Source organism: Peromyscus eremicus, chromosome 7 (genome assembly GCF_949786415.1).
Source record: "Peromyscus eremicus chromosome 7, PerEre_H2_v1, whole genome shotgun sequence".
Taxonomy (NCBI): domain Eukaryota; kingdom Metazoa; phylum Chordata; class Mammalia; order Rodentia; family Cricetidae; genus Peromyscus; species Peromyscus eremicus.
The window spans coordinates 113,024,577-113,039,482 of NC_081422.1; the positions used below are offsets into that span (position 1 = coordinate 113,024,577).

Here is a 14,906-nt window from a genome sequence, read left to right on the forward strand (position 1 = left end):
CCTCATGGGAAATGCAGTGAATTATGGGTTTTCCCTTTTTTTTTTTTTAAGATTTATTTATTCATTATGTATACAGAAGAGGGCGCCAGATCTCATTACAGATGGTTGTGAGCCACCATGTGGTTGCTGGGAATTGAACTCAGGACCTCTGGAAGAACAGTCAGTGCTCTTAACCTCTGAGCTATCCCTCCAGCCCCGGGTTTTGCCTTTTTAACCCCCTGCAAAACGTGACTTGGGGCCATTTTCTGGGAAACCAGAGATGGACCTGGCCAGACAGTCTATCAACCTGGTCAGTATTTAATTAAAGCTTGCTTCAAAACTTGACTCTAAACTGTGGTAGTGGTCTTATTCTCAACCAGTGGGATTAGCAGTGTATGTCTATATATGCATGCATATATATGTATGGATGTATGTGTTTATATGTGAATGTGCATGCATATACGAAGAGATTATTCTGTTCCCACAGATCATATACTTTGTCCTGATGTGCTCACTCTACAGGGCTCTGAGCTAACACTTTCAGCACTATCATCAAGTTACCTTTGAGTTTATTACCCCACCTACTGATGAAGACAAGAATCTTTTATCAAGGATACTCATGCCCATTCCCACCCTTATTCCGACTAAGATAATGCTATGATCAGAGTTACTGTGTTGGAAAGGTGATTCCTAATGCAGCTCTGAGAGGTTACAGGCTAATTCAGTGAGTGGGTCTGTTATGTGAACCATGTCTCCTGTTTCCCTGTGAGCTCTTGTCTTCTCTGCCACAGGATAAAGCAACATGAAGGCCTTCCTCAGGTGTAGGTGCAGATCTACAGCTCTGGGCTTCTGGTCTCTACTGTAAGAAATAAATCTCTGGATTTTGTTGCTGCTGTTAAGACAAGATCTTACTCTCTAGCTGGGGTTGACTCAGACTCTCAGCAATTCTCCTGCCTCAGTCTCCCAAGGGCTAGGATTATAGGTGTGAATCACACTTGCCTAAACCTCTATTATTTATAAATTACTCAATCTTTGGTATTCTGTTTTGGCAACAAAAAATGAACTAGAACATATAGTAAAATAAACCTAAGAGAAAGACCTGTGTAAACACAGGAAGGAGCGATTCAAATGACAGAGGCCCCTTTTCATCCTTATTCCCGCTGGTCCACTAGGACAGACTCACAAAACTAAGTGCACGTTATTCCTTCAAATTTCTAACAGTCCAGAACACACGAGATTTGGATGGAGAAGAAAGCTTTAGAAGTTTTTGTTTATTTATGTCTTTTATGTGATGAGTGTTTTGCCTGTATCTATGTCTGTCCACCATGTGCATTCCTGGTGACCTCAGAGCCCAGAAGAGGGTGTCAGATATCTTGGGCCTGGAGTTAAAGATGGTTGTGAGCCTTATCTGGGTGCTAGGAACCAAACCCAGGACCTCTGCAAAAGCAGCCAGTGCTCTTAACCATTGAACCATCTCTTCCAGCCCCCAAAATAGTTGGTTTTTTTCATCGTTGCTTTGTTTTGGGGGGACAGGGTTTCTCTGTGGAATAGTCCTGGCTATCCTGGAACTCCCTCTGTAGACCAGGCTGACCTCGAACTCACAGAGATCCACCTGCCTCTGCCTCCCAAGTGCTGAGATTAAAGGTGTGTATCACCACTGCTCAGCCCAAAGATAGTTTTTAAATAGGACTTAAGATGGCCAGGGTTTGAACAGGTAGAAAGGGCAGGAAAAGGAATGGGGACCATACTGGAAGCAGTTAATATAATGACTCCAGAAACTCACATCTGACTGGTGAGGTACAGCTTGAATATTCTATGTGCTGAGACTTGAAACTACCCAGGCTCCCTGGAAGTTCTAGTTAAGGTAGAGAAATTAGAACATAATATCTAACAGTACACATGACATATCTCTGTTAGAAACACACACAATCCTATGCAGTTACTCTTACTCCCAACTATTACAACATCTACAGAGTACTCATAAAGCAGCAAGTGCCCACGTACCTTAATCTCAACACTAGACTGATAGGGACCTTGGTCTCCTGGGAGCGGTCTCCTGTAGACTGAGCCTGAAACACATTGACAGTATAAAGTCACTGACCGGTCATCTATGAAAGACACTTGGCAGCAGTTTCTTTTCTCTCCAGCCCAAGTCCTTCTGGTCTCTAAGATGTCTCCTGCTGTGGCAGGATACCAACTCCAAAGGAGCAACAAAAGGCAGCTGTCGCCCATGTCAAATACAATCAGAACGTTAATTCCCAAGGAAAGGCCTAAACTAGCTGTCTCCCAGGGCTCTATTCAACCAAGTGCCAGGAAAAAGCTACCCTTTGCTTGATGAAGGACATACTGTGTCTATGAAATAAGTCCAATCTTTCAATTAATTCTTCTAAGACACCTGTATTTTTTCCCCATGTGATAGATGAAGGAAGGGCCAAATGAAGTCACCACTAGGACTACCTGGAAGTTCTCAGAGCAGTGGTCTCCAAAGACTGAACAGGAGATGATGATACATTAAAGTACAAAAGGAAACATCAGAACTTCCATGTCTTTTCCACAATATAGAGCATCAGAGTCTCCAAAATGGAGCCAGAGTTACACAGCATGCAGGGATTCACAGTGAAGCTGTTATCACCCAGATACTACCACCACACTGCAATTTCATGACAACTGTGTGCGCTTAATTAAATTTTACCAAGCTTTCACAAAATCAACTCTCACAAAATGAACAAATATCTTAAATAGAGTAATTCTGAAAACATAAGAGCCTGAAAAAGAAGTATTAATGTGTGTAAGTGAGCAAAAAGGAAAGGCAGCTAACTTTCCAGTCTCAGAATTAACTCTATTGACTGGACTTAGTCTCATTAAATTTAATAAAGATCTAATGAAGAGCTGACAATATATTAGCCAAATTGTTTGCACTTGGTATGTTTTCATAATTAACTTATTTTTTTGCTTAAAAATCTGTGTGATCCTTATTGAATGCTTTTATCTGTACCTGAAAAACTATGAAGACAGAATTTCTCACTTGTTCCAAACCAAAGTATCAACTGGAGAGGTCACAGGCTGCATTAATTTTTCTCATCTGCCACAAGGTGAGGGACCATGAAAGCACATCCCACTGTACCTGTGCAGTTTTCACTTGCTCGGCAGGGGGCAGGAGAGAGACTTGAGCAGGCTGTGTAGGCATCTGGCCAGAAGGCTGAGGTAGATGAGCAGAAATCTGTTCTGGAACTTGGAGCAAAGTACCCATGGGATCAGCTGCTGAGAAGAGCTGCAGCAAACACATGCAGTGCTGTGTAAGTAGGAGAGAGGTCTACGACATCTGAGCGGACTCACAGGGCAACACTCTCACCGTGTCTTGTCTTGCTACTGAATCATTACCACTTTTCTGCATTTGTCTGTACTACACACAAGTCAGTATTTCTAAGCATTCTAAAATCTTTTAGATTCTGGTTTTGGTTTTGTAGAGGAGGGTGTTTTTGCTTTATTAAACAGGCTGGTCTGGAGCTTGCTAGGTAGTCAAGGCTGGTCCTTCAGCTTCCAAAAGTTGGGATTATAGATGTGTGCTGTCATACCTGGTCTAGCAACGTTCTGAGATAGAATTATAAAATCTTTAAAAGATGAACCCAGTGGGAGGTGAGTGGGTTGCTGTTGCCTGACCTCTGGAAGAGGGTAAGTAGACAGATCAGCGCTTGTGAGAGTGGGCTGCTCTAACAGACAGCCTAGACTCTCTTCTAGCTATCCCCATCTCTTTTGCATATGCTCACACATGTCATGCAACTGTCAGGTCATGGTGCAGTCACAGCCTCACAAGAAGCCAACCAGAGGGAGCCATCACACCTGGGAATTATGGCTTCCCAAACTGTGACCCTAGAGAAGAAAAAAAAAAAAAAAAAAAAAAAAAAAGGAAGAAAAGACAACATCTTCAAGAAATGGTGCTGGGAAAACTGGATTGCCATGTGAAGAATGAAATTAGACCCATATCTATCATACCTTACACAAAAATTAGATGGAAGTGGATCAAAGTCCTCAATCTGAAACCGGAAACACTAAAATTTCTACAAGAAAATACAGGCTGTACCCTCTAAGATATATGTAAGGACTTTCTGAATGAGACTCCATTTGCCCAGGAGGCAAGGCCAACAACTGACAGCTAGGACCTCATAAAACTACAGAAAAGCTAAGGAAACAATCAGGCAAGTGAAGAAGCTACCCACAGAATGGGAGAGAACCTTTGTCAGCTACATATCTGACAGAGGATTAATAACCACAATATACAAAGAACTCAAAAGACAAAGAATCAAGGAAACAAATGACCCAATAAGTAGTAGTCAAGGGTCTAAACGGAGAATTCTCAACAGAAGAAATAAAAATGGCCTAGAAACACCTCAAAATGTGTTCACCATCCTAAGCAATCAGAGAAACAAATTAAAACAACTTTGAGATTTCATCACCCCAGTCAGAATGACTTAGATCATCAAAACATCTGACAACAAATGCTGGCAAGGTCATGGGAAAAAGCGTTGGCAGGAAAACTAAAAGTAAATCTACCATATGATTCAGCTATGCCACTCCTGGGATATGCCAAAGGACTTGATTTCCGACTCCACAGATACCTGCTCAGCAATGGTCATGGCTACTCTATTCGCAATAGCCAGGAAGTGAAAACAATTTAAATGCCCTTCAACAGATGAATGGACAAGGAAAATGTGGTTCATATACACAAAAGGGTACTATTCAACTGTAAAGAAAAACGAAATCATGAACTTTGTAGGTAAATGGAGAAACCTAAAAAAGATTATATTGAGGTAAATAAACCAGACCCAGAAAAACAAATGCTTCATGTTCTCATCTGAGGTTCCTAGCTCCAAATCCTCAGATATAAGTACATAACCACAGAAACTAAGAAAGAACCACAGAGTGGGGGTGGGGAGAAGAAAAGCAGGAAAGAGGTGATAACAGGTAGGAAAGGAAGTAACAGGAAGGGGCTTCCACCTGGGGAGGGCAAAAGGGAGAACAATACAGAAGAAGAAGGATGGACAAGGGACAAATAACACCAAGGCTGTTCGACAAAGCCTCAAGGAATTGTAGTATTGTATATTTACCTAATATACACAACACATATCAAAGGAAGGAGGCCTAGGCAGGAAGATAGGTAAGGAGTACAAAGCCAGACAGGCTAAATAGTCAGAGTTTGTATGAGGGGCAGAGGAGAATGGGAAGCTTGGTAACTAACAGACATTACACTTTGTACACTACAAATGTTAATACATTTTAATTAGGTAATCTTCAGGAAAAACAGATCTTGATTACAAAAGTAAGCTAAATATTTTAAATTAGCTACTGGGAAAAAGATCAATGTAACAGACAATTTTAGTACTAAAAGAAAAGTCAATGGACCATAATAGAGGCCTACTTTTGATAGAAAATAATTAATAAACAGGTAGACAGACAGGCGCACACACACACTCCCTCTCTAACATTGTACATAAGTAAAATCAAGGAGATAGGCTGGAGAAATGACTCAGTGTTTAAGAGGGCTTGCTGTTCTTGCAGAGGACCAGAGTTCAGTTCTCAGCACCCACATCAAACAGATAACAATTGCCTGTAACTCCAGCCCCGGGGATCTGATCCTATCTTCTGGTTTCTGTGAGCACCCACATGCATGTGCCCCTACACACACACACACACACACACACACACATACATACATGCATACATACATACATAGAAATTAAAATTAAATTTAGAATTAAAGAACAAAATAAGGAGGCCAGAAATAAAACCTAATGAAACTTTTATATTCATTAATTGCATAGCAAAAAGCTAGCATTGTTTTTAGATTTTGACAGAAAAATAGAACTTAAATTTTAGTTCTGAGTAAGTTCATGTAATTATTAGAATTTCAAAATGGCAACTTCCACATTATATGTACATATGACTATCTAACCATAAAGACCAAAAGGATATAGAAAACAAAGAAACAAAATGGGAAGGGATATAGTTGTAGCCCAGCCTCATAGGCACAAAGTCCTAGGTTTGATTCCTATCACTGCATAAAACCAAGCATGGTGGTACAAGCCTATATTCCCCATCCTGAGGAGGTGGAGGCACAAGTTCAGGATCTAGGTCAGCCTCGGCTACTTAGTGAGTTGGAGCCAGACTGGGCTATATGAAGGTCCTGTCACCAAAACAAAGCAGGGGTCAGGGAAAGTAAATATGGAAAAACTGAAATCTCAGTACACTGTTGGTAGTGATGAAAAATGGTATAAGCACTACAGGAAACAATACAGCTATTCTTCAAAAACTTTAAACACCAAAGCATAGTGGCACATACTTGTAATCCTAGTACTTAGGATGCTGAGGCAGTAGGATTATGAGTTTGAAGCCAACTTGGACTACAAAGTAGTACATTGCCTCAAAGCAAACAAGTTGAAAACATAATGGAATGACCACTGTTCAGCAATCCCAGAGAACTGAGAGCAGCTATTAGACACTCGTGTTCAGGGCAGCGTTGTCTACAGTGCACTTCAGTTGTTGTCTGGCAGATGAAGAAAGAAAATATACCCTGCCTACATATATAATGAAATATCAGATAGGTAGTCTTAAAAATTAGGAAGACATTCTGAGAGATGCTACAACATGGATGAACCATAAGGACACTGTGCTGGGTAAAATAAGTCAGTGAGAAAAGAACATATATTATGACTCTACTAATATGAAGTATATAGAATAATCAAGTTTATAGAGATAGAAAATATAAAGGAAGTTGTCAGGAACTAAAGGTGAGAGGAAATTCAATAGATAGAGTTTTAGCATGGAAAGTTCTTGGGATAGATGTGGCAATGGTTACACTAGAATGAATGTATTCAATGTCACCAAACTGAAAATGACTGGAACTGAGAATTTTATGTTATATTAACTTTATCACAATTAAATTAAAAACAATGTAAATAGCATGAGAATGTGGGTATGTAAGAACTCACATGGAGATGCTTTTAGGGAAAGAGACTGAAAAGATCAAAAAGGAAAACTCAGGATAATCTGTAAAATACTTTCTCATTTAATTTTTAAGAAATTAATCAATATAAGTTAAATCAGAAGCAATCGTTCTAAACTTAGAGTAAGTGAACACACTGGAGGAGTTTCCTCTCCACAGTCAAGTCTACCTCAGCAGCAGGAGCTATTAAGCATGGTATTACTATCACACAAGGAATGCAGTTCATAGTGACAGGGTTAAAAAATAAGGAATCACAGAGTGGCTCTTCCTTCTGCTAACTTTTTAAGAGGGTGGGGTGAAGGGCAGGGTCTCATGTATTCCAGACTAGCTTTAGACACATTATGTGGCCAAGAATGATCTTGAACTATTTTTTTTATTTATTTATTTATTTATTTATTTATTTATTTATTTATTTATTTATTTGCTATTTTCAAGACAGAGTTTCTCTGTGTAACAGTCCTGGATGTCCTGGAACTTGCTCTATAGACCAGGCTGGCCTCGAACTCACAGAGACTCACCTGCCTCTGCCTCCCAAGTGTTGGGGTTAAAGGCATGAGCCCAGCTGATCGTGAATTACTAATCCTCCTACCTGTCAAGAGCTGGAATTACAGGCATATACATCCACAGCTAGTTTTGTGTAGTACTGGGGATGGGACCCAAGGCTTCCAAGTATGCTAGGGAAGCATTCTACCAACAAAGCCATAACCTCAGCCCCCTTCTAACTTCCCACTGGCCAAAAGAATGGACAGGGACTGACATAATTTCAGGCCTTGGAAGAAGAGCAATTCCATTGTACACAGAGAGTGAGGGACAGGAACAGACAGCAGTTGTCATGCACTGTCACACACTAGCCTGTTGGTAGTTAATATAAACTTGAGTCATGTACTTGGTAGTGCATGTAATCTGCATACAATGTGCACAAATTAAGAGTAAATATATGCTTTTAAATCACATACCATACTCAAAATAGAAGGTGCTACCAGGAGGAAGACTATACAACATAATAGACCCATGAAAGCACTTCTCTCAGAGAGTAAAAATAAGAAAAGCCCACTTTACAGGATGCTGTTTGACGGAACTGCCTATCACACTGGTACAAATAAGTACAAAAAAAAAAAAAAAAAAAAAAAGGATTTACTTGCTTTAAAAAAAAAAAAAATCAAATGCAAGGACAAGATGACAAGTTCCTAGACAGATTAAGGGAAAACAACTACTTTCCACTTCAAGCAGCTCAAGCCTAAAAAACAGTTCAGCAAGCAAGGAACGGTCTGAGCTTTAAGCCAACTTCAGATCTGGCTGGTATAATACCTCATTAACATTCAATCACACACAGTGATACAGAGAGACAAAAACAGTCTGACTGAATAAACTTAAAATTAAAGCCAAAATACAAAATAAAATGTCTATTTAAGGACTTGATAATCTTGTTACTCACCTCAGAATTTGATAGTGAGTCTTTCACTCGGGGAGACTGAAAGACACAGGAAAAGACACTTGTTAGCTCAAAACTTAAGATTATTTGTAGTCAGTTTCAAGTAGCAAATTCCAAGACACTGCAAATCATACTGATTACATTCCATTTGGAGCCATAAATTAACTCATTTAACTTTTCTGAAAAAAAAAAAAAAGAAACCTGTTGTGATATTACTACAGTTGTTGTTCAAGTAGTCCATAATGAACATAACAATATATTTATCGTATTACAAGTTAACAGTTTCAGCCAGGCATGGTAGCTCACACATATAATCCCAGCACTCAGGAAGCAGAGGCAGGTGCATCTCTGTGAGTTCAAGGCCAGCTTAGTCGACAAATTGAGTTCCAGGCCAGCCAGGGCTACACAGTTGAGACACAGCCCCCCCACACCCACCCCAGCACTGACCTCAAACAAAAGAGAATACACAGAGCAAAACAAAAAGAAAATGTAACAAAATCAGTTTTATAAGCAAACAACCATACTGTGTGAATTCTCAGGTAGTAAAAGGTCATACTCAAAAGCCAAATTTCTTTCCATTAATCATAAACATATGAGTAATGTTTATGTTAATGATTATGTTAATAAACATAATCAAACGTATTATATACCTAAGATCATGGGCCAAATCTAAATCTTTAAGCTAGTTATTTGACATATTTTCAAAGTTCCATTATAGACATTCTTGCACATCCATGCTTACAGCTGTGTTATCCAGCTACATGTCCACTAAACAGAAAACTGGATAAAATAAATGTGGTAAGTATACAATGGAATTTTATTCATGAAGAAAAACAAAAGCATGGCATTTGTAGGAAAACAAGTGAAAATGGAAACCACTGTGAAACCAGACACCCCTAGAAAGACAAATACATCCTATGTGGTGCCTAGATTTCATCTTTCATTTGTGTTTGCATGGTCGGTGAGTCTAGAAAGAGAATCAGAAGAGTTGAAGATATCTTAAGGGGGAGTGGGGAGAAAATAATGGAATGTATGTTACATGAAAATTGAACAGGGGATATTAGAAAGGAGGGAGGAGAGCAGCAGCACTCGAGCTGGAAACAAGGAAGGGGAATGGAGGAAGGACAAGAGTGTGATCACAGCAGGAAAGACAAAGTGTAAACAGAAATGCCATAATGAAACTCACTACTGTGTATCACTGTGTATCTTAAATTAATTTAAAAAATTCTCAAAATAAATAAATATAATAAAACTAAAACTAAACCTATCATATATCCCAGATACACCACACCTGTGTATATGCATGATGGCATTTAGACCAGAGTACATAGAGATAAGACTCAGACAAATGTTATATAATCACATTTTCTGTTATATGACGAATCTAGGTTGAAAGGGGGAAGGGAAGTACAGGGAGAGAGAACTAGGAAAGTGACATACACACTATGGCACCCAAGCCAAGTAAGCAGATCAAGAGAAATGGAATGGGGGACACGAAGACAGAGGAGAGACTTTTCCAAGAGGATGCGGGAAGATAATAGTAGGGAAGATAAGAACAAAATAGAATGGTATACACATATGAAAGTATCACAATGGCCGGGCGGTGGTGGCGCACGCCTTTAATTCCAGCACTCGGGAGGCAGAGCCAGGCGGATCTCTGTGAGTTCGAGGCCAGCCTGGGCTACCAAGTGAGTTCCAGGAAAGGCGCAAAGCTACACGGAGAAACCCTGTCTCAAAAACAAAAAAAAAAAACAAAAACAAAAAAAAAACAAAAAAAAAGTATCACAATGAAACCTATCACCTTACAAATTAACTAATTTTTCTAACTACAAAATCACAAAATTATTGGTAAGCAATAAGTAAAATTCACCTTGTCTAGCACCTAATGAAGCGGGAAAGCCCTCCTAATGCCAGTGTGAACAGACACTGAAGCAAACAGAACCGGCATGGACCTCAGAGTTATCAAAGAGACATTATAAATGGTGTCTTATGGCTATACTACCTATATTTTAAAAACTAAGTAGCAACATGAAAAAAATTAATAAGAAAGGAAACAAACAACACAGACAGTGATGTGGAGACACGAAAAACAAAGGAATAAACTTTTACATTATTGCAGTACTTGACATGAGACAGACTGCACACAGGATGTGCAGCAGATCGGAGAAAGGAATGGTGAGCAAATGTCTTCATTAGGGTTTCTACTACAGTTCTAAAGGGTTAGTCCATTATCTTCACAGTGGTATGCAGGTAGAGATGGTACTGGAGAAGGAGCGGAGAGTTCTACACCTTGATCCACAGACAGCAGAAGCAACTGTCCCAGTGGGCAGGGCTTAAGCATCTATAAGACCTCAAAGCCTGCCTCCACAGCGTCACATTTCCTAATAGTGCTGCTCTCTATGGCCATGTATTCAAACACATGAGTGTATGGGGGCCATACCTATTCAAACTACCACAGTCAACTTCAAGAACAGCACAGAAACTATCCACAATTAAGCAAAACAAATGTTTACCATTTGTATCTTTTGCAAGACTTTTCTAAGTTTGATGCTTAATAAATATTTGCCAATTTTCATTGGCAAGGCCTTAAAAAACTTAGTTATACAAAAGAATTAGACTTAAAAATCTACCAGGTTAGCCGGGCGGTGGTGGCGCACGCCTTTAATCCCAGCACTCGGGAGGCAGAGGCAGGCGGATCTCTGTGAGTTCGAGGCCAGCCTGGGCTACCAAGTGAGTTCCAGGAAAAGGCACAAAGCTACACAGAGAAACCCTGTCTCAAAAAACCAAAAAAAAAAAAAAAAAAAAATCTACCAGGTAAGTAAAAATTCAATGATGAACATCAAGAGTCCTAAGGGAACTGGGCATGGTGGTGCACACCTTTAACCCCAGCATTTGGGAAGCAGAGGCAGGAGAATCTCTATGCGTTCAAGGCCTTCTCTTTATAGAGAGCTCCAGGACAGCCAGACCTACAGAGAAATCTCATCTCCAAAAAGGTAACAAAAAGAGTCCTAAGAACTCCCATGAGAGTAGATCCCACTAGGCAATGATATAAACATGACCATTATTAAACTCACCAAAAAAAAAAAAAAAGGGTACTGAGCAGGCAAGGTATAGACATACATCTATACATAATTTGAGGTAAGAATGATGAAGCAAAGGAAAAGGAAGACCCCAAGGCACACACACAAACATGGCAACATAATATATCCAATATATACCAATTAAAGAAGTCCACTGTTCCTCTCCACGTAAGGGGTGACATGCTTCCAGGACATGGTTTTATGTTACAAGGTCTTCTAGTTCACAATTCTTCTGCAGTGTCTGGCCATTAGTACAGTCCAGTTATTCTCCATATCAAGACAGTTTCCACCTCTAAACATGAGTCATTTTCATATGTTCTAAATGTCATCACATTCAGAGAGCATGCCCGTCTAGCTTGCTACATAGTACCCAGCAAACCGTCAGTAGTTCTTGTCTTCCTTCTCTTCCAGCTCACAGACAACTCTAGCTGAAGAGTCTATCCAGTTCACTAACACTTACCCTGAGTTGTGAGATGGCTGCTCTCCCTTCCTCACTTTCCTCATCAAATTCATCATCACTCCATTCCCAGCCTCCGTCCTCTGTCTTATGGAGACGGCCGCTGGAACCCGGTACTCTCCGAACCTGAGCAAAAGGAAGGCGTGAGAATTAGGGTGTTTTGTATACACTGAACAGGAACCTCAATTCTTTTTTCACCTAAATAAAACAGTAACTAGGTCATTATTATCCTGGTAAGTGTGCCATACAAATTCACACCCTCTATCCCTCAATCTGCTCTATCTAGTTGGTACTTTAACCACAAGCCTCTTTTACTCTTAACCCCAATAATAGTTTTTATGTTAAAGCATAGGGGAAAAAATTTAACATGTAATGTCCCAAGATATTTAAAGGAGAAGAAAGGAGGTTTCACATATTCCATACACAAACCCAAGGTAAAGAATCCATTATTTTTCAACTTCTTTTTTCCTCTTTTGGGTCAGGGTATCACTGTATAGCTATGGCTGCCCTGGAACTTGCATTATAGACCAGGCTGGCCTTGAACTGACACTAATCAGCCTGCCTGTCTCCTCAGTGTTGGAATTAAAGGTGTGCACCACCATATCCAGCTTCAACTTTTTTTTTTTTTTTTTTTAATTTTCGAGACAGGGTTTCTCTGTGTAGTCCTGGCTGTCCTAGAACTCACTTTGTAGACCAGGCTAGCCTTCAACTCCCAGAGATCCACCTGCCTCTGCCTCCAAAGTGCTGGGATCAAAGGCATGCGCCACCAATGCCCTGCTCTATTCCATCTTTTATTCATATTAAAAACTGGGTTTGTTTGCTACTTACTGAGTTGTAGGAATTCTCAATCTTTTTATTAACATTGAGAGAGAGAGAGAGAGAGAGAGAGAGAGAGAGAGAGAGAGAGAGAGAGAGAATGTGTATTTGTGTACTCACAGAGGTCAACACACTCCCTCACTCATACTCCTGTAAAAGTTGCTTCTCTTCTTCTACAATGTAGGTTCTGGAAGTCATCTTTACCTGCTAAGCCATCTTACCAGCCATGCCCTTTGGTTTAGATAGCAGTCTTGCTCTTTCTGCAAAATAAACTTCTTAGACCCCAGTGTACAACATGGAATGAAGGGTAAGTAGAGTCTAACTTTCAACTAACCCTCCTGCTTTTAGCTCAACTTTCACTCTTATAATTTTTGTTTTGTTTTTGAAGTACTGTGGATTGAATTCAAGGCCTTATGAGAAGTATTCTACCATTGAGCTATAGCTGTGAGTGTGAGTATGTGTGTGTATGCTTGTGGAATGTGTATGTGAGCTTATGAATACATGTATGTGTGCATGAACATATAACAGCCCAAGGCCATCGTAAGGAGTTATCTTTCCTCAATTGTCCTTCAACTTTATGTTTTTAAGTTTATTTATCCTATTTTATGTATGTTTTGCTTGGATGTGTGCACACCATGTGCATGCTATGGTGCCCAGGCTGTGAGCTACCATGTGAGTGCTGAGAATTGGACCCAAGGCCTCTACAAGAGCAACAAGTGCTCTTAGCCACTGGTCCTCCCTCTCCAGCCCTCACCCTTATTTTATGAGATAGGGTCCCTCACAGAATCTCAAGTCCATCAATTTGGCTAGGCTGCTGTGTATCCAATGAGCTTCAGGGATCATCTGTCTCCATCCTCTCACTCCCTAGGCTAGAGTTACAGGCATAATCTCTCATGTCTGTTTTTTTTATGTGTTCTCATGCTTGTGCAACAGGTACTTTACCCATCCAGCCAGCTCCCCATTCCCACCCCCAAATTTAATTTTGAGACAGCCTCTCACAACATTGTTCAGGCTAGCCTCACTTACAATCCTTTTGTTTCAGCCTCCAAAATATTGTAAGTGTATGATTGCAGATGTATGTTATAAAACCCAGCTTGAGGGGTTTTTCTGAGGTTCACCGATCTTAAAGAAATCACACTGTAGACACTAAACAATTTCAATTAGGATTTACTGCAATTACAAGCATAGAGATTTTAAATTGCATTAAATTATTTGTGAATGTTTACTGTGTACAGAAAACTGACCTAGGCCTACTAAGACAATGTAGAAAACATAAGCTTTTGTTCTAATAGCTGTCACAAGTTAGATAGTGAAACGTTCTTCAAAGTAAAGCAAAACATGAAGGAATAAAAAGTTGGAGTTCAGGTAGTCAAGGAAAACAATTTTGAGGAAGTGCTATACTAATGACCTAAAGTGAGTGGGACAATGAACAGTGTTTTCCCGAGTGGCCAGCCATGGAAGGAACATTCCCATTCCCCAGACATTAGATTTCAGTCATCTGTGATAACCCGATTATACACTGAACTCCTTGTGATCCTGACAAGTGACAGCAGTTGATAAACTCAAGGGGAAAGAATACAAGTAAAAACGGAAGGGAAACTTTCTAGAAGGGAAGTTGTATCATTTTAATTCTAGGGAAGAAAAGACTAGCTTCTCATGAGCACTTTATGAAGAAGAAAATGGAGATCTTTTTGTTTTGTTTTTCAAAACAGGGCTTTTCTGTGTAGCCCTGGTTTTCCTGGAGCTTGCTCTGTAGACAAGGCTGGTCTCGAACTCATAGAGATCTACTTGTCTCTGCCTCCCGAGTGCTGGGATTAATGGTGGACACCACCACCCAGCAAAAATGGAGATCTCTTAATAATCAGACTTGAGCCGGGCGGTGGTGGCGCACGCCTTTAATCCCAGCACTCAGGAGGCAGAGCCAGGCGGATATCTGTGAGTTCAAGGCCAGCCTGGGCTACCAAGTGAGTTCCAGGAAAGGTGCAAAGCTACACAGAGAAACCCTGTCTCGAAAAAACAAAAACAAAAAACAAAAAAATAATCAGACTTGAGCATTTCTACTTGCAGAATGACAGAGCTCAGAAGTGAAGACAAGCTAATATGCTGTTAGTGATTGTTAGTAAGTATATAAACTTAGAATAT

General features: G+C 40.1%; 1 protein-coding gene across 2 annotated transcripts in view; it reads right to left on the bottom strand.

The window, feature by feature from the left end:
• Oxsr1 (oxidative stress responsive kinase 1) overlaps window positions 1-14,906 on the bottom strand; it is a 91,952-nt gene that overhangs the window by 6,415 nt on the left and 70,631 nt on the right. For both annotated transcript variants that reach the window (XM_059268877.1, XM_059268878.1), the window contains exons 11-14: window positions 11,952-12,074; window positions 8,415-8,450; window positions 3,104-3,250; window positions 1,984-2,048 (exon numbers count right to left, since the gene is read on the bottom strand). In XM_059268877.1, coding sequence (XP_059124860.1) covers window positions 1,984-2,048; window positions 3,104-3,250; window positions 8,415-8,450; window positions 11,952-12,074 — 371 coding nt within the window. The remainder of the gene's footprint in view (window positions 1-1,983; window positions 2,049-3,103; window positions 3,251-8,414; window positions 8,451-11,951; window positions 12,075-14,906) is intronic.